The following is a 24,764-nucleotide window of genomic DNA, read 5'->3' as shown; positions in this document are numbered from 1 at the left end:
GATATAGTAAAATGTAGTGTTCTTTGTTTTGTTTTAAAGTTGGTAATAAATTTAAAAAATTCTGATTACTTTTGAAATGTAATAATAAAGTTATCACAGTTTATTTTGGAAGTATAGATGAAGAATTATACGTGCCCATACAATGTGGGCTTATAAAACATAAATAGTTACTAGGTATTTTGATTTTCAAATGTGAATGCTGCTTTTTTATTCTTGCCTTCACTCATTTTTCTTCTCATACCGCTTTATGTGATTTTTATTTTTCCCACAGATCTATGAGGTATTGAGGTGAAAACATGCAAAGGCAGTTTTGATTTTTAGAAACTGAGTCCGTTATATACTCACATTTGTTAGTGTTACCTCTGGCTTTGGCGGACAACTACAAGCTGTATTGGAATTTATTAACGTTAAAATAATATGTTGACAAATTAAATAGTCACTTTCCTAAAGACCTTTTGATAGACTCTGTTCACATCCACACACGTGGACATACAGGTGACTTATTGATCCTGCAAACTAACTTCATCAGTATTTTATGTTGATAGTTTTTGGATACATTGGATGCATCAAGGTTAGATTCCTGCAATCAGATAATCTACTGTGGATGATGAAATAAATGACAGAATTTTTTAAATGACCTTTGGAGAAATAGAAGGAAGAAATGGACTTCTGAGCTTATTAAACTGAAGTCTTCATTTTGATATCTACCCTCATATATTGATTATTTAAATCCTCAGAGACTCATTTCCTCATCTTTATATTCAATACAATCACATCCATCCTATTGAGTGCTTTGAGAATTAAATGACATAAAGAACATATTTGTTCAGTCTTCAAGGATTAATAATGTTGGCCTCTTTTATTCCATTATTTTTGTATTCTCTTGAAACTTGTCAGTCCTAGTGGACATATTTCATGTACTTTATACTTGCTAGAAATTAAATACATCTGTCCTCATGAGTAAATTTTTAGTGTAGGTTATAAACAAAGGTAACATTTTCTTTTGCATCTCCAACTTCAGTTGCAAAAATGCGGTTTAGAAAAAAATGAAATCAGTTAAGTTTAAAAATGTGCTCTTTTCTTATATGGAAGAATGGTGTCACCTAAAGCATGTATGAAGTTTGCATTGTATTCCAGGCTAGGGACGTGCAGGGGCGGGCGCATTCTCGCCTGCCTTTACAACAGTTACAAACATCATTATCCAGTCAGATCTTTCCTTCTCACTGAGCCCAGACCCTTCAAGATCCTTCTCAATGTAGCCCTCTATGAAGTGATTTCACACTGAGAAGAAAGCAAATATTCATGTATGATGCATTATGGTATAGCAAAATAAGGCAAATATATGGAATGAGTAATTAAAAATAATCAATTATGAGGCCAACTCTTAAAAAATATAAGTAAGTGGACCAAAATGTACACTAACCATACAACCATGTGACTAAATACCCTACCACTAAGAAAATACCAGCGGTTAAGCATTGTTAGTAATGCTTTAAATCTGTTCGAGGAATCATGACAAAGATCACAATTTAGAAAATATTTTTTTCTAAAACAATAACTATTTAAAAAATACCACATAATCTTCAAGGAATATTACCGAGTTCCTTGTATCATTTATCATTTAATAGTTCTGTATGGAACCACTTATGGATAGAACAGGGTTAAGTAGTAATACCACTCACATAGCAATGTTTATAGTAATTCAATGGTAGATTATGGTGACCATCTACAATACAGAAGTAATGGATTTCCAAATGAATAGTAAAAAACTAGAATTTCTGTTAAATGCCATAAGCCATCCATGCAGATATACTTTCAGAGAACTGAAATGGTCTGAAAAGGAAAGATAAGACATAAATCGAACATCAGAGGTAAGTAGGAGTTGCTAGATGGAATGGAAAAGATACATTAATTAATATACTTGTAGCAGAAATTTCAATATCAGCCAGTTTAGACATCATGGTGGTTCCTGTTCGTTGCCTAGCACTCCTTTTTGTTTCTTAAAAACATAACTCTGCTTTTATTCTATTGTATTTTATATTTAATGAGATATACATGGAAATTTTGAGAAGGTATCCCTGTTAGAAAGAAAAGCCTCATATATTTAAAGAAAACAAAAAGTCTTTTCTCCTTTCCTCCTCCTCCCCCCTCCCTCCCTCCCTCCGTCCCCCCCCTCCCTCCCTCTCCTAGAGAGCATAGGCAGGGGAGAGGGAAGCACAGGCAGAGAGTCTTAAGCAGGCTCCGCACACAGTGCTGAGACCCAACACAGGTCTCAACCCATGACCCTTGGATCATGATCTGGGTGGTGGAATTCAAGTCAGATGCTCAACAACATCTGAGAATGACAAGATGACAGAAAAGGTAGAAAATATGTGCTTCACAACCACACAGTTGAACCACAATGCCACGCTTACACAGACAACTTCCCGACTTCTTTTTTTACTTGAGATAAAGTAATTCCTGTGTGTTTGAGCTACTATTACTTGGGTTTAGCAATATACTTATTAGTTGGAACCAACTCCATTTTTAATTGACATAATAAGGAGAATGTGTTATCTCAAATAGCACGAGGTGAAAAGCAAGAAGCCCTAAAGTTGGTTGATTTAACAAGTTTTCTTATCAAAAGATTAAAACTACATGGACTCTTTCCCTTCTTTATCCTTCCCATCTTCATATAACTAACTGACTTGTAATCCAGTCAGCTATCCATATAATCTCTTCAGTCCCAAGGATCACATCTTTACAGTGATATCTTCAGAAAGAATAAATAGATTTTCTTTCTTTTGATTTGTTCTTAAGAACAAGGCAAACTGTTCCTAGGTGCCTTTTCCATAATGAGGCTCATTGTCTAGAATTGTATTCCAAGTCTATGGCTAAACTAATCAAGATGAGGAAAGAAGGGAACATTGCACCTCACGATTGCTTTGATAACTTCTAAGTCACCTCTGGATATCTGAGTGTAAGAAGGTGAACAGTCGAATACAATAACAGTCTGTCCTCTACAAGAGAAGGAATAAAATAACTGTTAAATGAGCATCCCTCTGCTAGAGAAACATTCATAAAAGAGAGAAAAGTAGTCCTAAACATAAAAGTTGAAAAAATCCATTTTTATTTAAGAGACAATCTTCTGAAGAATTTAGTTGGCATAGAGGCAATTTTGAGATTTCAGTTTCAGAAACACTTCACATCAAAGGAAAGGTTATTGTATGCAAGGCAAAGGGTTTAAGAGGGTATATTCAAACAATGTGAAAAACTGGGTATTTTGAGCAATGGAAATAACACAAGAGCATTTTTAGAGATAATTAATATTCCTTGGCTTTGTAAAGTTGGTACAATGAAGGCTACACTTAAAAAAATACTCTTAAACCAGGGGCTTGAACCAATGGAACTGTAACAGGGATTATGAACTTCAAGGAAAGGAGTGAGTTAAGTTCTCCAAGGAAGACCGTGCAAGTGTTGGTGATAGACTGGATATGGAAATGAAGAATTCAGAATCAAAGAGAACTCCAAAGTTAGCATTTTTAAAATGAGAGAGAAGATTCATACTCTGAAATTAATCAATAATCTCAAAGAGAAGAACTAATATAGAGAGCTGAGTGCTGAGTTCATTTTAGGGTTTTTGCTTTTGAGATGACAGTTGCATCTTCCAAATGGAATATTCGACACACATTTGAAGATAAACACCTGCATTTCATCCTGCCTGTGGATTTGTAGGCAGGCCATCTGTATTAAAGTGTGAAGGACCATGGGTCAGGGTGAGTGATGCTACACAGAGTTAGAAATTTAAGCACATAAAATTAAATCAAGAGGGGCACCTGGCTATGGCTGCAAGTTATAAGAAAGGAATTGGTAGAATATATGAGATCAAAGGACGCGGAAAGTTTTCTAACTGAAATGAATGAAGCTGTGGAGTGCTAATAACTGGACTTGGTAAGGAATTGAGATCATAAACTGAGATTAGCCCCAGAAAAGAGAAAGGGAAATGGTATAATTTGAGGTGGAGGGAATGAAATATAAGAGAAATTTTATCCTGATTGTATAGATATCTTTAGAGTCATACATAAGTCATAGGTTAGATAAGGTAGAACAGAAGGTTCAAGGGTGATTACAGAGAATCCAAAAGGATATTGAATAATTACTTATTGTAGGTCCTGTGTGTCAGGGAGTCAGTTACCTAGAAATGCAATAGTGCAGCTGTATGTGCTATCATTCTAAAGAACACATATGGCTGTTTTTTGTATTTATATTGAATGTTCGCCATGTTTGTGGTTGTGTTAGCTAAACAGGAGAAATCAATTTTTTACTTTTAGCCATATTGTATAGCATAATCTAAACCCATTTTTATAATACTGGAATTATAAACATAAAAATGGGATATAGAAGCCCATAAATAAGAATGTAGAATTAAAGGGGCACCTGGGTGGCTCAGTCGGTTAAGCGTCCGACTTCAGCTCAGGTCATGATTTCACGGTTTGTGGGTTCAAGCCCCACGTCGGGCTCTGTGCTGACAACCAGCTCAGAGCCTGGAGCCTGTTTCAGATTTTGTGTCTCCCTCTCTCTCTGACCCTCCCCTGTTCTCTCTCTCTCTCTCTCTCTCTCAGAAATAAAACATTAAAAAATGTAATATAGAATTAAATGCATTCTATGTCATGTAGAATGAATGAAAGGAATGTAGATAATTAAAAATGATTCTAGATTTTAGGGATAAAATGTGATCATGTCTGAGAAGTAAAATATGGATACTTAATGAAATATTTTCAGGGATCCAGAAAAGTTTCTGAAGAAATTTTAAAGCTTTGTTCACTGTGTGTTTGGCATCCATTTGAACAACAAGTTTTTCTTCTGATGAAATTCTATATGCTAGTATTAATATTATGTTAAGAAGAAGTTATGAACAGTAAACCATCCAGAAAAGAAATATTAAAAGTAACACAAACTTCATCTTTTTAAAAAGGAAGGAAAAAAATCAATGATAATCTCAATTGATTGATACTGGTTAAATAACCCAGTCATTCTGTCTGTACCACACAGTTTTACAGTGAATGCTCAAAAACAATAACTGTTGTGCAAAGAAAGGAGAAAAGATAAAGAAAAATGAAAGCAGATATTACCATGTTATGATGGTACTTTTCACAGATGACTAGGTAATAGACATTTAGTTATTAAATAGTGATTTTTCTCATTATAAATTACTTAATTTTTAATGGGTTATCAATCAATACTTAGAAGAGAACTTTTTCCAGTATTTTGTGACTAGGTCTGAAATGTATGTGGGTGTTTGGGATGGTATCCCGAGAGCACTGGTGCCCTATACAGTTTACTACTTCTCCAAAGTCACCTTTTCTTTAGTTAATGCCTCTGCCCCTCTAATGATCTGTGCTGTTCAAACACCAACGTAAACAGAGAAGCTGAATTAAACATCTAGAAAACTGGAGCCGTTGATTTGTTTGACCCGACTTCTCTGTATTACCATAATATTGTGTTCATTGCTCATGTGTAGACACATTTTTATCAATCATCTACAATATTCTTAGTTAATCCCTATAACTCCTTCATGAATAAGTGACAATATTCATGCACTACATCTAGACTTTGTGATGGAAATAAAAATTACGGGGTACAGTTGCTATTACCAACGGGTGCAATTGCCCTGGTTCTTTAAATTCGTTAATAAATAATTAAAATATGCTGTTATTAATTTTAAATAATCACAGATGTGTAATATAAAGTTTAATACATATTTTCAGAGCATCCTGTTAATATTTTTATTTCCTTAGGTCAGTATACAAGCACAACAGGAAGCTGTAATTTTGAAACAACTTCAGGAAACTGGACCACAGCCTGCAGCCTTACTCAGGACTCTCAAGATGACTTGGGCTGGACCATTGGCAGTAGAATTCCTGCTGAGGCACTGAGTCCAGACCTTGACCACACACCAGGTAAGTCTAGGAGAGATACACAGGCTAAATCATTCACTCATGGAAATTTGCATTAACTATTTGGGTGAATATCAGAGAATATTCCTTATGTCTGTGTGTGACTAGAACGCAATAGGCTTCATGAAAAGAAAATTAGTCTTTCTTTATAACCTCTGGATTATTGAATAGACCCAGAACTGACATTGCCGCACCAAGGACATCCATGGCTCATATTTTAAGAGACTCACGGATTTTACTTACTCTACCCTAAAGGTGGAGTCCATAAAGTGTCCATTTGGGGCAGCTATGAGTAAGGGACATTCAGATTAATGCATGTAATAGACAAAGACATACAGTGAGCAGTGATAACAGTTCTCATGCTCATGCTGCCACCAGTTCTACTTCAGTCCCTCTGAAGTATAGGGTCAGAGACGTAAAAGTGATGATGGGAAGAATGAACATCAGCAAACTTTTGACAAGTTTTGCCTCCTTCCTTGTGATTTGAGGTGAATGTAATCCTTAGTGTTCTTACAGGTAGTAGAGTCAGAGTGGAAGGAAGCTTGAGGTTTTACTTACTTTTACCCTGAAGTCTTGCCTACTCATCAATTTTCCCCCCTTAGGAATCTAGCTTTTCTTAGGGGATGAAACTTTTCTAACTTTTCTTAAAGATAAAATCTAGCTATTCTAGTGATAAAAAAATAACCTTACATGCTTGAAATGGTTACTTTTCTGTGTCAACTGGTATGGTGTTTTTGGATGAGATGAACATTTAAATCAGTGAACTTTGAGTAAATCACCCTCCATAATGTGGATGAGTCTCATCTAATCAGTTGAAGGCCTAAATAGAACAAAAAAGACTGGCCTCTTTGATCAAGAGATGTTTCTCCACAAGGCTGCCTTAATACTCCATCTGCCACATTGGTTTTCCTGAGTCTCCAAACTGCCAGCCCACACTGCAGATTTGGGGCTTGCCAAAATCTATGATTTTGAGCCAATTAAAATGGTGAATGTCCTTCTAGATTCATACGTATTTTATCGGTTCTGCTTCCTCAGAGAACTCTGCTTAATACAATATCAGTCAAAACAATTGAAGCATAGGCCCAATGAAAAAAGAACAAGATTATATGGAATTAATTAAAATGACTTTTCAAGGAAAAAGTATGGGCAATTATCTCAGCCATATTTTATTAGTAAAAGAGAAGAATACTTCTATTTCTATATTTGGGCAGTTTGAAAATATCATGACCTTCAATTACAGTGTAGGTGTCCTTTTTTGTTTTAAAGTTGGTTCCTAATTCATTTCCAAATTGAATATTCTTATTCCTTTTGACCTGCCAAGTTGTATTTACTCTTCCTCACCAAGTTGGGTTTTTTTTTTTTTTTTTTTGTCCTTAAAAAGCATGAAGTTAGTATATACTAGTTTATCAGTTAATGGGACAGGATAGAAAATCAAAACACTGAGGTCAGTAATTAGGAGACTTTCATATAAAACAAAGGTCAATTCCATGGGGTAAAAGATATAATCTTTAGTATAGTTTTGGCATATCTGATTATACAGCTGAAATAAAATAAAAGTAAACCCCAGGTTTTCTTTTGTGTATTTTATAAACAGAAATGTATTCAGATGGATTAAAGACTTAAATGCAACAAATAAAAACAATACAACTCTTGCAAGAAAACAGAGGGTAAAACTATATGCACTATAAAGGCAGAATCTCAATTCTAAAAGCCCAGAAGCTACCAAAGAAAAGAGGTACATATTTGATGGTATAAAAGTATAGCTGTGATCTAAAACTTCCATAACCAAAATCACCAGGCAAACAATAGGTTAAAAAAAGTATCTGTGCCAGTTACAAATAGGATACATATAGATAAGTTACAGACTTTCTAGAGGTGTCAATTTCAACTACCAGAAAAGATCTGAATAACTGATTCACAGATGATCAAATTCAAATAATCAGCAAAAATAGTAAATGATGTACAAGTCTACATGTCATCAGAAAAATTACAAATCAAAATTAAAAGATGGGTAAAGGTTTCACAAGCCACGAGTAGATGGTTGAGAAATGGAGAGTGGGTAGCCGGAGAAGGGTACTCATACATAGTTATGGGAAAGTTTCTATTTTGGAAAGCTTTCAGGCCATATAGAAATAAAAAACCAAAACACAAGCACATGCATATAAGGATATGGACTTCAGCATTGTTTGTCGTTAAAAATAATGGGAGGGGCACCTGGTGGCTCAGTGGGTTAAGTGTCCAACTCTAGGTTTTGTCTCAGGTCACGATCTCACGGTTCAAGCCCTGCATCAGACTCTCTGCTGGCAGCGTGGAGCCTGCTTTGTATTCTTTCTCTCTCTCTCTCCCTCTCCCTCTCTCACTGTCCCTCCGCCACTCATGCTGTGTCTGTCTCTCTCTAAATAAATAAATAAAAACTTTAAGAAATTTAAAAGTAACGGGAAATAAAATGAATGTCCCTCATTCACTCAAACATTTATTTGCTTTGTATGCAAGGCACTGTTCTAGGGGCTGGGGATACATTAGTGAATAAAACATACCTTCTACAGTGGGGTTCACATTCTAGAAGGAGGGAAAAGATAATTGAACAAATATCATAAATAAATTAATTATGTCCCCTTTAGAAGTTGAGGAGAAAAGAATAGAGTAAGTAAGATTGCGTAGGCGCATGGATAGTTGTGTGTGTTATAGCTAGGGAACGACTGCAGTGTATATGCTGGTCAGATAAGCTGTGGTGAGAAAGTGCTATTCAAAAAAGACTTGAAGGAGGTGACAAGTGAGCTATTTGGATTCCTAAGGGAGGAGGATTACAGCCAAGTGCCCTGAGATCAGTGTATGCCCTGTGGGGGTGCCCCATGGCCACGGGTGATGTTGTAGGTAATCTAATTAATTGTTGAGGTTCTGTCCTATACACCATATAATGTTTGGCAGCCTTCCTCGCCTGTAGCCACTAAACATTACTAGCATTCTTCTCCCTGGTATTGACAACTCAAAATGTCTTTAGAAATTGGCAGGTATCTCCTGGGAACAGCATCACCCCCTGTTGGGAGCTAAAGCAACAGCCTGGAAACCAGAGTAACTTATTAAATCCAAGCATGCAACATCTGGCAGCCACTAAAAAGAGAGAGGTTAGCACTATACAGTTGATTCGTAGGGATTTTCAAGACATATTATTATAGAAAAAAAGCAATATGCAATATAGATAAAAAGCAATAAAAATTAATATCTATTAATATAGATAAAATGTAAAATGATTATATAGTATGATCCAATTTTTTCTAAAACATTGACTCATGCCCCGTATTTGTGCATGTATATCTCTACATAGATATTTCTATGAATAACTATGTAAGCATGGAAAGATAGATTTTAGAAAAGGATATATATGTTCCTAACTTGGATTACTTGGATGAGTGATGGAGGGGGTAGAGGAAAGGGAGAATAAATCTAAAAATTTAAAAAAAGTAAACACAGGAGTTTCACCTCAAAAGAAAAGCTAACATACATGATGATATAGCACCTACATGTGTCCGTGGAAAATGTGCTGGATGTTTTTAAATTTTACCACTTAAAAACCCTGAATGATTATCTTTTTACTCTTAATATTTATTTTTTCTTTAATATTTCTTTTCATCAATTTTACATTACTAGGTAATACATCCTTTTCTAACATTTTAAATGTATAAAAAAGCATTTAAAAAAGTTCTCTAGTAATCCCAATAGAGTGATACAATCATTTATAAACTTTATATTTGTATATCTTTCCATTTCTTGTTAATATACATATTTTCAAATAAAAGTAGGTTTCAACTAGATTCAGTTATCTGATAAATGTAGTATGAACAAGTTTATACATTATGAAATCTTCTCTACCTGATAGTCTACTTTTGGGATATTGCATTATAAAGTTACCTAATGGTTAACTCTTAAATTATTTCCTAATACTTTCACTATAGTAAACATCACAACAATGAGTATACATTTAGATGATTTTTTTTTGTTTACTTGTATGATTGTTCCTGAGGATATATACTTAATTCTTTATTCTCTTCCTTGAGAACTTATGAGAAATAAGCCAATTTTCATTTTTGCTACTAAGGTCTAGAGGGTAAAATTTACAAACAATACCAGAGAGGTCCCTGGAGACCAATATCTCCTTATCTTAAGACAGTATTTGAAAACTACAGAGTGGGGCGCCTGGGGGGCTCAGTCAGTTAAGTGTCCAAATTCAGCTAAGGTTATGATCTCACAGCTTGTGAGTTCGAGCCCCACGTCAGGCTCTGTGCTGACGGCTCAGAGCCTGGAGCCTGCTTCAGATTCTGTGTCTCCCTTTCTCTCTAACCCTCCCCCATTGGTGTACTATCTCTCGGTCTCTCAAAAATAAACAAATGTAAAAAAAAAAAAATTAAAAAATACAAAGCGTGTCTGCTAGTATAATACTGTTAATGGTACACAATATCTTAGGCTCAGCTTAGGAAAAGGTGATAAAGTAAACAATGGATGTGGGAAAAGTTCTGTGCATTGTTCAAAAAAAAAAAAAAACCATGAGTGATCAATTGCTACCTTCTAATGGAACAATTAAAGACTATTGATGGCTATATTTATTTGAACTTTTATAGCTTGTGTGAGTTCCTTAAATGCCACATGAAAAGTTTTGGATCTGGTCATTATGCAATATTGTGCACAAGTAATGTTGTCCACAGATAAAGAAGAGTAATCATTCTGACAGAATACTTTACTATCCTCCCTGTTAATCAGTACTTGAGGCAAGCTATTTTTACAGAGCAGTCGCTTCAAAGCAGTCTGATTATATCTTCCTTGATACACTGATACGGCTCACTGAACTTGTTTAGGCATCTCTGAAACAATGGGCTGCTAAATAAATTGTAAGAACATTAATTAATGTTGACCCTCTGGGGAAAACAAAATTCTTTATGAGAAGGCCAAATGGATTCAAAGGGCCTATGGTCTATTTCTAAACATCTCCACAGTACTGTTAATTAAAACTGTATTTATGGATCTTTTCACTTATTGTTACCAAGATGAAAAATTAGATCCATAAGGAGGACATTTTCAATGCCCATCACGAGCCTATTTATGAGTCTTTTTGGAGCCATTGAGGAAGCTGTGGAGGGAAACTACAGACATTCCTCCAGTCTCGTGTGCACATGAATAGTGTTTAGGCTTAGCATATACGGGACTTAATGGCAAGAGTGACATTTGGGTTACAGGAACTAACCAAGGTATAAAACAAAAGCTTCCCTTTCTTTCTTTCCCCTTCCTTCACTACTTTATTTTCTTTTTAGTTGTATAATTGACCGTATCCACAATTAAGCTCTAAAATCTGGTAGGACAGGAGTCACCTATTTTTCTCTTTTTATATTCCCTCCTGCCTTTAAGATTGAAAATCCCTTGATAAATACTTATGCAGGTCCCATGTCTGCTGTCTGTCTCCTTCTGTGTTTATTAATACCAACGTATTTCGGACTAATGAATGCAACGAGCATTTCCTGAGTGCCTACTAAATATACAACGCGTTGCTAACTGAGGGTATGAATTAACTAGATCTTTGTAAAGTAACTGGGATGAAATATGGTGCCTGATTATAGCCCACATGGAGTTACCATTGTGTAATTCAGTATTCACACCACAAGGTCAGAAAATATTCTGAGATAGTCTTAGTGATGATAATACTTTGATATGGACAATGGCAGTTTAACGTACTAAGTGTTCAACAAATATAATTTACTTGCTACTTGGTTGACAGAGCCTTGGGCGCTAGGCAGAGAATATCTGTACTTCCTTTATAGCTGGTACAAGGCATTACTATTATTCCTACAGATGCGGAACAAGAAAAGCTACATGACTTGTGTAAGGCTGTATCTTGAATAACAAGCCCAGAACCGAGCCCCTGGTGTGCGGAGCCTAATCCATGCCCACTCGGGGACATCTGGTAGCATGCTTTGTCCTTAATGAGTATTAACTAGTGTGTTGTTTACTATAGTGAAAATGTTAGCAAATAATTTAGGAGTTTACCTTTAGATAATTTTATAAATTATGATCTATCAAGCTCTTGTTTGAATCTCCTTCATCTCTATATTTAGGGCCACTTAACCTCTATTTCAGTCTAGGTAATATTACCGTCTCACTCTGATGGAGTAGACGGAGACCCTCATATTTATTTGCTTGGCACGGGCGGCACTTGGTCAAGAATATGGAGTTAGATATAAACCCAGCCTCCGTGGGGTGCCTGGATTGCACAGTCAGTTGAGGCTCCAGCTCTTGGCTTTTGGCTCAGGTCATGATCTCATGGTCTGTGGGATTGACCCCACGTTCTGACAGCACAGAACCTGCTTGGGATTCCATCTCTCTCTCTCTCAACATAAATGAAAAAAATTTTAAGCCAAACTTAATTCACTAGTTTACCAGACTCACTGATCTTACTCACATACACTCATGTATACACACACACACACACACACACACACACACACACACAGTTATTATTAAAGTGATAGTAAAATAACTGTACTGTATCACAGTTTTAAAATCATCACATTTGAAATCTAATAATTGGACCAGAAATTTTTGTGATATCCCAGGAAAAGGCAGGCAAGATAGGATCTGGATGAATGGAGTAAAAACAGCAGAAATTCCAGCCTAGGGAAGCACTGTTTGCTATAGGTCTTTACAAGGAAGCTATACAGATATTCTAGGATCAAAGTAAAAAAAAAAAAAATACTGTTCTGGGCACAATTGTGTCCCCCTAAAAGTCATGTATTGAAGCCTTAATTCCAATGTGACTATGTTTGGAGATAGGGCAAAAGGTAATTAAGGCTAAATTAGGTCTTAAGTGTGGGTCCGCAATCTAATAGGACTGTGTCCTTATAAAAAGAGGGAGGGACACCAGGGATGTGTGCACACACAGGAAAGACTGTGTGAGGATACAAGGAGAAGCCTCTAAGCTGAAGAGAGAAGCCTCTGGAAAAACCAACCCTCCAGCACCTCCATCTGGGACTTCCAGCCTTTGCCACTGTGAGAAAATAACTTTATGCTATTTAAGCCACCAAGGTTGTGGCATTTTTTTTTTTTTTTAATGGCAGCCTGGGCTGATGTCAACAAATACCAACAAAGGTTGTGAAGAATTCTATAGAGGAATTCCCTGAAAACCAGCACTCAGGTCCCCTTGTTTGCCCCTTTCATGACCACAGGAGTGCTTTATCTCAGAAAGTAAAATCAGATCACTGCCATCTAAAGATAATCAGACATGGGCCCAGGAAGAGATTATCATGATGTAATTATAGCATAAAAAAGAGGCAAAGTCATGCTTAGATTTACATAGGATCAACACTATAGGTTTGCAGGGGGAAATAAAGAAAGAGAACTCCATCCAAGAAGAAAAATATGGAGCATCACTTTTTGCCTATCTCCTTGCTTACTTACTGCCCCTTGGTCCCACCACCAAAGAAAGTGGTTCTCAAATGTGGGTGCATATCAGAACCATCTGAAGAATTAAGAAAACATACTAATATCTATATCTGTCCACAAAGATCCTGGTTAACTGATTAGTATCATGTCCTGGGCATCAAGATTTTTAAGAATTAGTCATCAGATGTTAGTGTGTAGCTGAGGTCAGGAACTACTTCCCTACAGAGAAACATACATCCCCAGCCGACCTCTGTAGCACCTGCTGTTTCCTTCTCCCAAGGGAGAAGCCCTTTAGGAAAACAGTTCTGCCTAATAGCAATGGAAATTCTTTCAAGTTACCTACACGAAGCAACAACAACGAAAGCCTTCATTCAGCAGTTTCATTGAGTAACCAGAAATCATCAGGCAATTAAAGGCAAACAATAGCAATGAAAGAGAGATGTGAAAAGACAACAATTATCCCCAGAGGAAATGGATGACTCAATGTAGTGGACATTTGTTATATTTTCTCCTTGCTCTTTAGAAAGCTGTTAATGTGTTTATTTAATACTGAGCTGTAGGACCCCATCTCATCCTGCTTCTCACGGACTTGGGAAGAAAGCTGCCAGTCAGATGCATGTCCGGGAGACTGATTTAGAAGCAAGCGGCAGTTATCTACCTCCATTTACCCCAGCATGCTGTACATGACTATAACCATTTTTATGTGCAAAATGATATAAAAAGTTAGGAATATATATATGTGTATATATATATAATATAACATATATATATTAAACATAATACAACATATCATATGTACATATAATAGATACATATAATATATATTATGTATAACATGTTATAATTAATGTTATATATATTAATATGCATCCTGTTGGAGCATATGACTGGCTCAGTTGATAGATCATGTGACTCATGATTCAGGGTTGTTAGTTCAAGCCCCACATTGGGCACAGAGCCTACTTAAAATAAAAATAAAAAAAAATAAAATATGTGTCCTATTGACCAAAAATTTAATTACAAAAAAGGAAAAATAGTTATTTTTAAGTCTAAAATGCTAGTTATGAAAAAAATCTAATCTTCTGGAACTGTATACTGATATACTTAAGGAGATCTAATTTGATATCCAGGATTACTTTCAAATGAGTGGTGTTGAGAATATAGGTGGTAATACAGAGGAAGCAAGACTGTGCGTTGAAATTGTTGAAGCAGGGTTTTGGGTAGGTAGAAGTTCATTATATTATTCCTTCTACTTTGGTAGAAATTTGAGATTTTCCAGTAAAGACATTTAAAAAACTTGTTCCCTCAAAATATGAATGTGGCTTAAACAAAGTGAGAGAATAATGACAATGTGGCATCTAGCATGAAATAGGAACTGGGTAGTCAGAAACACCAAAGGAGTTGTAAACAGGTGGAAGTGAAGACACAGAAATGATAATAATAAAAATAATCTCTTCCCTCGATCTTCAAATTATACTGAGAGATCAAAGAATTTAATTTGTAAATCCCTCTTTTACCTATTCCTTCAATAATATATTGGAATTTATTGTGATGCCAATTCAAAACAGATTTCTGTTCAAAATTGGATGTTTTTGGATACCCCAAGGGGAGTTAATTACTAATGTACCGTAATAATAATAATCACATGGAAGTCTGGGAAGAGTATTAAAAGGAAATGTGATTTGTGTGATGCTTCAGCATTGGTATGGTGAAAAAGTGTTTTCCCCCATTCACTCATTTAACAAATAATTGTCTAGTCCATTTTTTGCCAGCCACTGTTTTAGGTAATTAGAATACATGTAGGTCAAATCAGAGGAAGATCTCTGCCATCACAGTTAACATTGTAGCAGCGGGATAGAAAATCAATATCATAATATAATATATAAATAAATTATATATATACTATATATAATTACTAATTATATATATAATATATTGTATATAATTGTTAGTTGGAAGTTGATAAATGCCATGGGGGGCAAATGGAGAAAGTAGATCAATAAAAGAAGGATCAGTCAGGAGCTAGAGACCGGTAGGGGGCGAGGGGAGGAGGTAAATTAAGGTAGTCTTCATGGGAGTCACTAGAATGAGGGGCCTGCATTACTGCTTTCAGTTTTATAAAGAGTTGAACGGATGTTGAATAGTTGCTCTTTTAATCCATTCATTCAAATCCAAGGAAAATAATTTTTTAAACAAAATAACAAGAAATTTCAAAGGGTTGTAGAAAAAGGGAATTAATATCAGTTAAGTGTCTCCTAAGAGTCAGGCAGTGTAAAAAAAAGATATGCATATTATCTCATTTAATCTTTTTAAAACATTGTGACGTGGAAGATATAAATTCTTAGATTTAAAAAGTTGATCAAGTCCATGGGCATGACTGAGCAGGGACACTTGAATATCAAACTCTCTGACTCAAAAGACTTCTGTTGCCTACACTGTGCAATATGATAGCTGCTAGCCACACAAACTATTGAGCCCTTGAACTGTGGCTGGTCCAAACTGAGAGGTGCTGTAAGAGTAAAACACACATTGGACTTCAAAGATGTAGTACAAAAAAGACAACATAAAAATATATCAATATTTTTTGTATATTCATTACATATTACAATAGCACTTTGGATACATTGGGTTAAATAAAATATATTTCTAAAACTTCATTTTTAGTCTTTTATTTTTAATTTTTAAATGTTTATTACTTTTGAGAGAGAAAGAAAAACAGAGCACAAGCAGGAAGGGGCAGAGAGAGGGAGACATAGAATCTGAAGCAGGCTCACGGCTCTGAGCTGTCAGCACAGAGCCCAACACAAGGGCTTGAACTCATGGACCATAAGATCATGACTTGAGCTGAAGTCAGACATTTAACCAACTGAGCCACCCAGGAGCCCCTCTTTTTACTCTTTTAAATGTGGGTATTAAAAATTCTAAGACTACATATATGGCTCATGGTACGTTCCTATTGGATGGCCCTGTTCTGTAATACACTGCAGGCATAGGGAAGGCTTTCTTTTCTCCAAAGTGACTAAATCACTAAACTCAGTTAAAGAAATACTAGAAAGCACCCGTGTCTGGATATCTTTGACGTTGGGCAATCTCTTGTTTATGAATTCACACACTGCCAGCTAGGACCTACAAAGATGATCTATTTAGCTTCCAATCTCTTTTAAGTGGAAGATGCTTATAAAGCAAAGTGGTGTAATTGTAATAATCTAATCCAATATATTATCTTCAGAATATTTCATTATGTATATTAACAGAATACATCCATTAAATAGTGCCACAGTCTTCTTATGATATCAGCAATTTCCACATCCAAAAATAATGGTTTTGGCGTTATTGCTCAAATATGATAGTACTTTGTTCCATAATTTTCAGGTTCATTATTTCATCATTTTACAAGTATCCAGGCATTATAGTTTCTCTAAAAGGAATTTGCCAAATTCATATTTATTTATACACTTTACTTCTCAGTAGAATAATAAACCATTAAACTTATTCCTTTCTATCTTCTCAAAAACTTTTTTTCTTTTTCCCCTTTTTTCTAAGTTTTCTAAAACTGTCTCCCTCTTACCGTATCATACTTTTGGCCTTCAAGCATCACAATTCTCTTACTTTGAAAAGAAAAAAAATTAATCTCCTGACCTCACTGTCACTTTTAAGTACTATTTTTTTATTCTTATATCTGAAATTGCCATTCCCTACCCATTTATTTGTATTCTCTACCAATATACACACATCTTCTTTGGTTCCCTACAATCTGTCTTCTGCAAAAATTATTTCCTTAGCAAGTAATTATTGGCCACCTGCTCTTGGTCACTGATCTGAATACAGTAGTGATGTGTGTTTACCAAATATGCTTTCAGATCTCATGGAGCTTACATCCTAGCTCCTTGAAGACTTCATGATTTTACAGTCATGCTGACCTGATTCTTATTGTTGCACTTCACACTACTGATCAAGCACACCTTCTAGAAGATTCCATCTGCAGTGGACCATGATATGTATTTCCTGGTGTTATGCTTGTCTTTGATGCGTTTTCTTCTTCGTTCTAAAACCTAAATGTGAGTCTTACCCCATATTCTGACTTTTAGTGTTTGTATCTCTTTCTATACTTTCTCTTTGCTCAGAGTTTTTATTCTGTCATTGCTAAAATTTGCAAATTTCTGCATGCCTCTAGTCTCTATTTCAATGTTCTGGTCTCACATTTTCACTTGTCAGCTAGATAATTTCCATTGTCTCCAAGTCACGTATCCAAACTCAGACTTACCTTCCTTTAAGAAAGAATCTCCTCCTGCTGCTGCTAATATTTCTGTTATTTACGCTGTTATTGTTTAACACAATTCTTCCTCAATTTCATGATCATTCAGCTCTTTATTCTCAACTTACATGTTTTAATTTTTTTGTAGTTTTTTTTTTTTAATTTATTTCTGAGACAGAGAGAGACAGAGCATGACCAGGGTAGGGGTAGAGAGAGAGGGAGACACAGAATCTGAAACAGGCTCCAGGCTCTGAGCTGCCAGCACAGAATCCGATGTGGGGCTCGAACCCAAGAACTGCAAGATCATGACCTGAGCCAAAGTCAGACAGTTAACCATCTGAGCCACCCAGGCACCCCACAACTTACATGTTTTTAACTTCTTTGCATTTTCACTTCTGTCATCTTAAGTAACTCTGAGGCTATTGCAAATGTCAAGGAAACTCCTCTCCAATGCAAATATTCTCCTAAACAGGCCACTCTTCACACAGATGCAGAATTAATATCCCTAATGGTGACTCCTGGTCCTACAGATGATCAGAAGCCCTTCATTGACTCTTCGGGCAACATTGAGGGCTTTCTGAGTTCTTCCCCAAGTTGAATTTCTGACTTTATTTCTCCAACAAACTCTTGTGTTCTTGTTCCTCAGATAGGTTCCGGGTGTTATAAATGTCTCCTTTCGGTCATATCATTGTTTTAGCATGAGTTGTAATTTGTGGTTGATAGTGAATACAATGTGCCAGGTGAAAGGGACTAAGGTAAACAGGCAGGCCTACTTTGTGAACTTTTCTGTTTAAGGAAGTAAGGTCACGCTTACTATTTACTGTTTGTACTGTTACAGCAGAAGTCAGAAAGGATAATTTCCTCCAACACCGTGGTTCCTCTTGCATCTCCCTTGTGGTGTTTTGGTTTCCCTAGCAACTTCTATTGCTTTTTATTTTCTCTTCTTTATTTTAGAGAGACAGAGTATGTGCTTGCACTCAAGCAGTGGGGGGAGGGGCAGAGGGAGAGAGAGAATCTTTTTTAAAAAATTTTTTTGTATTTATTTATTTTTTTAGGGAGTGGGTGGGGAGAAGGGAGAGAGAAGGAGACACAGAATCTGAAGCAGGCTCCAGACTCTAAGCTGTCAGCACAGAGCCAGCCCGGGAATCAAACCCATGAACTGCAAGATCATGACCTGACCCAAACTTGGATCCTTAACCGACTGAGCCACCTAGGCACCTCAAGAGAGAGAGAATCATAAGCAGAATCCATTCTCAGTGTGGAGGCCAACACAGGATCCTGTAACCCTGGGATCTTGACCTGAGCCAAAATCAAGAGACAGATGCTGAACCAACCAGGTGCCCTCCCTATAGCAACTTCTTAAATAAGGTCAGAGAGGGGCTCCTGGATGGCTCAGTCAGTTAAGCAGCCTCTGGACTCTCGATTTCAGCTTAGGTAATGATCTCACAGTCTGTGGGTTCAAGCCCCGCATTGGGCTTTGTGCTGACAGTGCAGAACCTGCTTGGGATTCTCTCTCTCCTGTCTTTCTTTTGTCTTTCAGCTCCTACCCCACTTGCTCTCTCTCTCTCAAAATAAATAAATACACTTACTTAAAAAAATAAAAAAATAAGGCATGAGAGATGGAGTTCTTTCCACTGCAGCACCTGCTAATGTATAGGAGCCTATTGATGCAGTGGTGAGGAGGAGACGTGTTGAATGGAAAGGTCAGGGTAATGGCAGCCTTTCATGATTCTGTGTTCTGTCCGTCTTCCAGTGAGCTTGTGCTCTCTCACTGGGACCTTCACAAGCACTTCTCAGCTCTCCCTGTCTCAGGAAAGATAGGAAGTCTAGACTTTTTAAAAAACATAGGCACGTGTCAAAATGGCTACTTTTCACTTTCCCTTTCGAAGGGTAACAGAGGGAATTTTTCTCCAGTCTTCACTGTGGGAACTTGGCAGGGCTTCTGGAGATAACACTTTGGAGATGCCCTTGAGGCCCATCCCCCCGAGTTCATATCTCTCAAGGTTTTCCACACAAAGCCTCCAGACATTTGTTAATTACAGGTTGCGTTTCCTTCACCCAGGCCTGGGTCCATTAGTGGTTCCCGCTCCTGTGGTTTTGATCCACTAACTTGTGATTCTCTGTGTCTGTCTTTCTGTCTCCAGCGGTTTTCCCTGTGATGTCTACCCTAATTCTCTGCTAGATGTAACAAGAGTTTTTAATTCTTAGTTTGTCTGGCTTTGTTGTTGTTGGGAAGATGAAACTGTGCTTCCTAAGCTTCTTACATGCTACAGTGGAAACCAGAAGTATCCTCTTACTGATTTTTTAAGAATGAACTTCTGCCACTCTAAACTGCTTTCTTTGCCTATTTCCATCTCCGTTAAATTCTGTAACATCTTAATATAATGGCATGTTTTTTTATAAAGTCTATTCTCCCAATTTAAGCCACCATTTACCAGTTGAACTATGTGGCATTTACAACCTACAACAGTTAGTATTAAAGACTCACAATAAATGAAGTGAACTGAATATTATTATCCCATCTGGTAGATGATGAATAGGAGACACAATGGGAATTCGGTAATTTCCCAAAGTCAGAACACTTGCAAGTATCAGAGTTTGGATTTGAACCAAGATAGTCTGACCCAGAATTTGTCTTCCAAATAGTACATGCTGCTAGCTGTTTCTGGTTTGTATTTTAGATTTGTTGGGGTGTGTTTCATATTGTCCCAGCTATAACCTGTCCATCTCCTTAACAGCCAAATACAAGACATGGCACCTTCTTTGTAGTAGTTATCCAATAAGTAACTTGTGATGGGTTGTCTGTCTTATACTACAAGAATCATCTTTACATCTGTTTTCTGAATTTCCCAGGAGAGTAGCACTAATTTGCAACTTTGTCCTAAGCATTTTACATGTTGTATATCACATGTAAACCCCATGAGGTAAAGTACCTACTATAATAATCTTTCTTTTGGGACTCCTGGGTGGCTCAGTAGGTTAAGCTTCTGACTTGGGCTCTTGGGCTCAGGTCATGATCTCCCAGTTCATGGGTTCAAGCCCCACGTCAGGCTCTGTGCTGACAGCTCAGAGCCTAGAGCCACTTCAGATTCTGTGTCTCCCTTCCTCTCTGTCCCTTTCCCACTAGCTCTCAGTCTCTCTTTCTCTCTCTCTCTTTCTCTCTGTCTCTGTCTCTCTCAGAAATAAATACACATTAAAAAGTTAAAAAATAATCTCTTTTTGCTTTTGAGTCAAAGGGAATTTACATTGGTTGTGTAAGGCCACATACTAAATAAGTAGTATCGTCAGGATTTGAATGGAAGCCTCAAGCAAAAGTGTCTGCAAGCTTAACCATTGGACAACACTGCCCGCAGTTTCTGCTTGTTACGTATTCATTAAAATAACCTGATAATACTATTTTCTATTTCAATGAAAATAAATCTTCTGTTCTCATTTGCTTTTTATGCTTTTTTAGGTAAAATGGCTCTGAAATCTAAAAATGGCAGAACTCATACCATTTCTCATTTACCTAAAGGGATTATATTAAACTTTATTAATTCTGCCTTCCTACATGACTAGGAAACAGTTTTATTTTTAATCTCAATTTGGCAAATAAAGTCAAGTTACATAAATGCTGTTAAGCAAATGCATGTTTCTAAAGGCATCTTGACAAGACAATGACACATAAAGAGGTTCTTTAGAGTTCTTTCATTATTATGATTAAGAGAGTCAGACTCCTTTGTCTCTACCTAGACTTATAGTAAGTGCCAACCAATTCGATTCATACAGCACCTTCATGTGATTGAGGTATTCTTGCTACTGAGCAAATTAAAAGCTTTCACAATAAGATGGATGTATCCCATTTTGGCACGTCTCGACTCTAAACTTTATTATTATATCAAATCAATGATTACTGAGGGGTACGGTTTATAGCACCAAAATTTGGAAATAGTAAATAGTGTTAAAATGATACATCTTTTTGAAAAAGTGGTTTTTAATAGGTAATAATTACTCTCAACAAAGAGGAATGCCTGAAAAATAAACGGTTAGAAAAGGTAGAAATAAAGAAATGCCAAATCTATTCATTATACAGCCTTTCAAGAAGCAAATCAAAGTGATGTAATGAAAGACATTTTCATCAAATGCCATAAAAAATTTCATTTGACTCTGGAGTCACAGTATCTGTGGTTGCCATTTTGACAACTTTAAGGAAACTTTTGTTCTCTCTCTGAGCATGTTTATATTTCATGGCCTTTAAAACTTGCAGACGAAAAGAGATTGAGGGCATTTCAACAGATAATCATCATACCCCCCTCTGTTGTAGAGTGAGGGACAGGCGGAAATTATAGAGGATGTGGAACCAAGCTAAGTAAGTCTAACTCTGAACAAGGGAGCATTTGCTGTTTTGAAAGAGAGGCTTACTGCATCGCATTTTAAAAAACCATTAGGCAGCTTTATTTTATGAGCAAGGAAAAAAAAAAAACGACTAAAATTGCCTACAATTTAAAGCGAGAAGTGAATTCAGATCACTTGAAGTGGGAAATTGTCTTTCATCATGTGACCCTAGTAGAAGTGAGTGTGATTCTTCTGAGGGCACTGGAGCTGAAAAAATATCGTATTAACTGTCTTTTTATAAAAGAAATGTCAAATTTATTACCTTATGGCATAATAACTCGAAACATTTTCAAAAACTCAAGATTGTGGCTAGTAACATCTAAAAGACAAATTGGAGTCTTCACTGCATGCCAACACCAAAGTGAGAAAGATGCCCGCGATGTACACTGATAGATTCAGAATGTGGCTAATATGTTTTGTTTGGCAATCTAATGTCAAATAACGATGGTATTCTGAAAAAAGTGGTGCTAAATTTACACTATATGACACTAAGTGACCCCAGTTGTTGTTGTTGCTGTTGTTTTATGTTTGTCTTTCGTTGAGAGAGACAGAGAGACAGAGGGTGATTGGGGGGGGAGGGTAAAGAGAGAGGGAGACATAGAATCTGAAGTAGCCTCCAGACTCTGAGCTGTTACACAGAGCCCGCCACGAGGCTTGAACCTACGAACTGTGAGATCATGACCTGAGCGGAAGTTGGACGCTTAACCGACTAAACCACCCAGGCACACTAGTGGCCCCAGTTTTTCTTAAATGCATATAATTCTTTAAATACTTTTTAAGGTAAAAATTGAATATTAATGAGAAGCTTCCATCCAGTCCCTGGTTTTAACTAATTAATACATGACATAAAAATCTGTACACTAGGAATCTTAAGAACTTGTAATCTAAAACCTGTACAAAGGAAATTGAAGTATTACACTAAAATGTACAGAAAATGTCAGGAGGCCAAGTTTAGGGAGAGGTAACATTCAGATATGTTTAATAAATGCCCACATTCCAGAGTACTTCATCTGGCAGTATTTAAGATTTTTTTTTTAACATTTATTCATTCTTGAGAGACAGAGAAACAGAGCATGACTGGGGGAAGGGCAGAGAGAGAGAGAGAGGGAGAGAGAGAGAAAGAGACAGACAGACAGACAGACAGAGACAGAATGGGAAGCAGGCTCCAGGCTCTGAGCTCTCAGGACAGAGCTCTACATGGGGCTCAAACCACAAACTGTGAGATCATGACCTGAGCTGAAGCTGGGCGCTTAACTGACTTGAGCCACCCAGATGCCCCTATACTGGAAGTATTTAATTCAAGTTTTACAAACCTAATTTAACGCATTCTGATATAATATGACAGAATTAAATAACTTTTAAAATGGCCAACAGAAAGCTGTAAAACAGTCTCAGATCAAACCAACTATCAAAAAATTCTGCTTCTGTAGAAGTGTATCCCATGAATGTTGGGGAAAGTAAGCATTAGGAAAAATAAATGTAGTATAGGAAATGAAGGTGCTTGATCATTCCACAGAGTCACATATAAGTAAAGTCAAGTGGTTCAATGATTTACCACTAAATTCTAAATATGTGTGGCAGTTGAGACTTTTAAGCTTTATTATCTGCTTTAACAGATTTGGAACTTTGTGTGGGAAGCTAGATTGACCTTCCCCAAGGATTTTACTACATATATAAATAGGTACCTCTCAATGAAGCAACTGAAAATTTATAAATGTTTGAAAGTGGGTCTAGTCTGAGTGTGCTAGATAAAGAATGAGTCTATTTCTGAAAATATAATTCAGTGTAAGCTTTTATAACTTTGTGATACAGTACATAGTTCCTGGATAATTCATATATTTCTATTAATAATTTTAAGAGGCTAAGCAAGTTTTCACCCTTATGATTCTGAAGAAATAATATAGCATTGCAACACATCTGTTCCCCTTATGAAGTCAAGCTTGAATATGCTGGGGTTCTAGAATTAAAAATCCACAATGACTAAATTTGCAATGGTTGCTTCTAAATTGCCAGGCAGAGTTGTGTATTCTTAAATTTTAAGATGGATAAAAGTTCACATTTGCCTGCATTAATACATCAGCCAGGAACTAACTTTGGTAATTTTTGTGTTTGACTGCAGGATTTTATAAAGCCAAATTGAATATGCAAATTAGAAGAGGCTAGGTTGAGTAGACTTTGAAAACTCACCCAGAGTCCCCTAACTAATAATCGGAATTGTTGCCTTTGATGCTTAGTCTTACATAACACTGGTTGTCTTGTGCTGAAATAAATATGCTGTGGTGAATGGATGGATTATTATCATCACCAGTGAATTACATGTTTTTACATTAAGTTACATGACACAGCCCTAAAATGCAAACATTATATTGTTTTACATTCCTTGCAATGATGCCATATTTTTACCAAGCTGGTTTTCAGTAGTTACTATGATAAAAGTAAGTACTGGGGAAAATAAGAGTGAGATAGGAAATAAAGGTTGTCATGTTCAATGTGACTTCAAGGTTTGAGAGTGTGGACGGTGCCTAATAAGTACACTCTCCAGTGGCAAGTAATTGTAGTTATTTAAGAATGATTTTTTTTTTTTTTTCCTATTTGTGTGTTTTGGTCTCGATGCCTGCAGTGTTGTTAGAATATTAACAGGTATTTAGTTTTCTGGACTTACTTACTTAATAAACAAAACCAAAATATTGCTTCCCACCTGGGATGCCATGAAAAAATTACTGAGATGCTGAGGATGCTGTGACCAGAGTTATGTGAGGAGCCCAGAGGCAGTG

General features: G+C 36.4%; 1 protein-coding gene across 1 annotated transcript in view; it reads left to right on the top strand.

Annotated features, from left to right (window-relative positions):
• Nucleotides 1-24,764, top strand: part of MALRD1 (MAM and LDL receptor class A domain containing 1) — a 757,419-nt gene that overhangs the window by 518,688 nt on the left and 213,967 nt on the right. The window contains exon 32 of the mRNA XM_077772480.1: nucleotides 5,778-5,939. Within this exon, the coding sequence (XP_077628606.1) occupies nucleotides 5,778-5,939 (162 nt within the window). The remainder of the gene's footprint in view (nucleotides 1-5,777; nucleotides 5,940-24,764) is intronic.

This window comes from Crocuta crocuta, unplaced genomic scaffold (assembly GCF_008692635.1).
Source record: "Crocuta crocuta isolate KB4526 unplaced genomic scaffold, BGI_CrCroc_1.0 scaffold96, whole genome shotgun sequence".
Taxonomy (NCBI): Eukaryota; Metazoa; Chordata; class Mammalia; order Carnivora; family Hyaenidae; genus Crocuta; species Crocuta crocuta.
The sequence above is the reverse complement of the archived record's forward strand: the minus strand, read 5'-3'. Positions and strand labels throughout refer to the sequence as shown.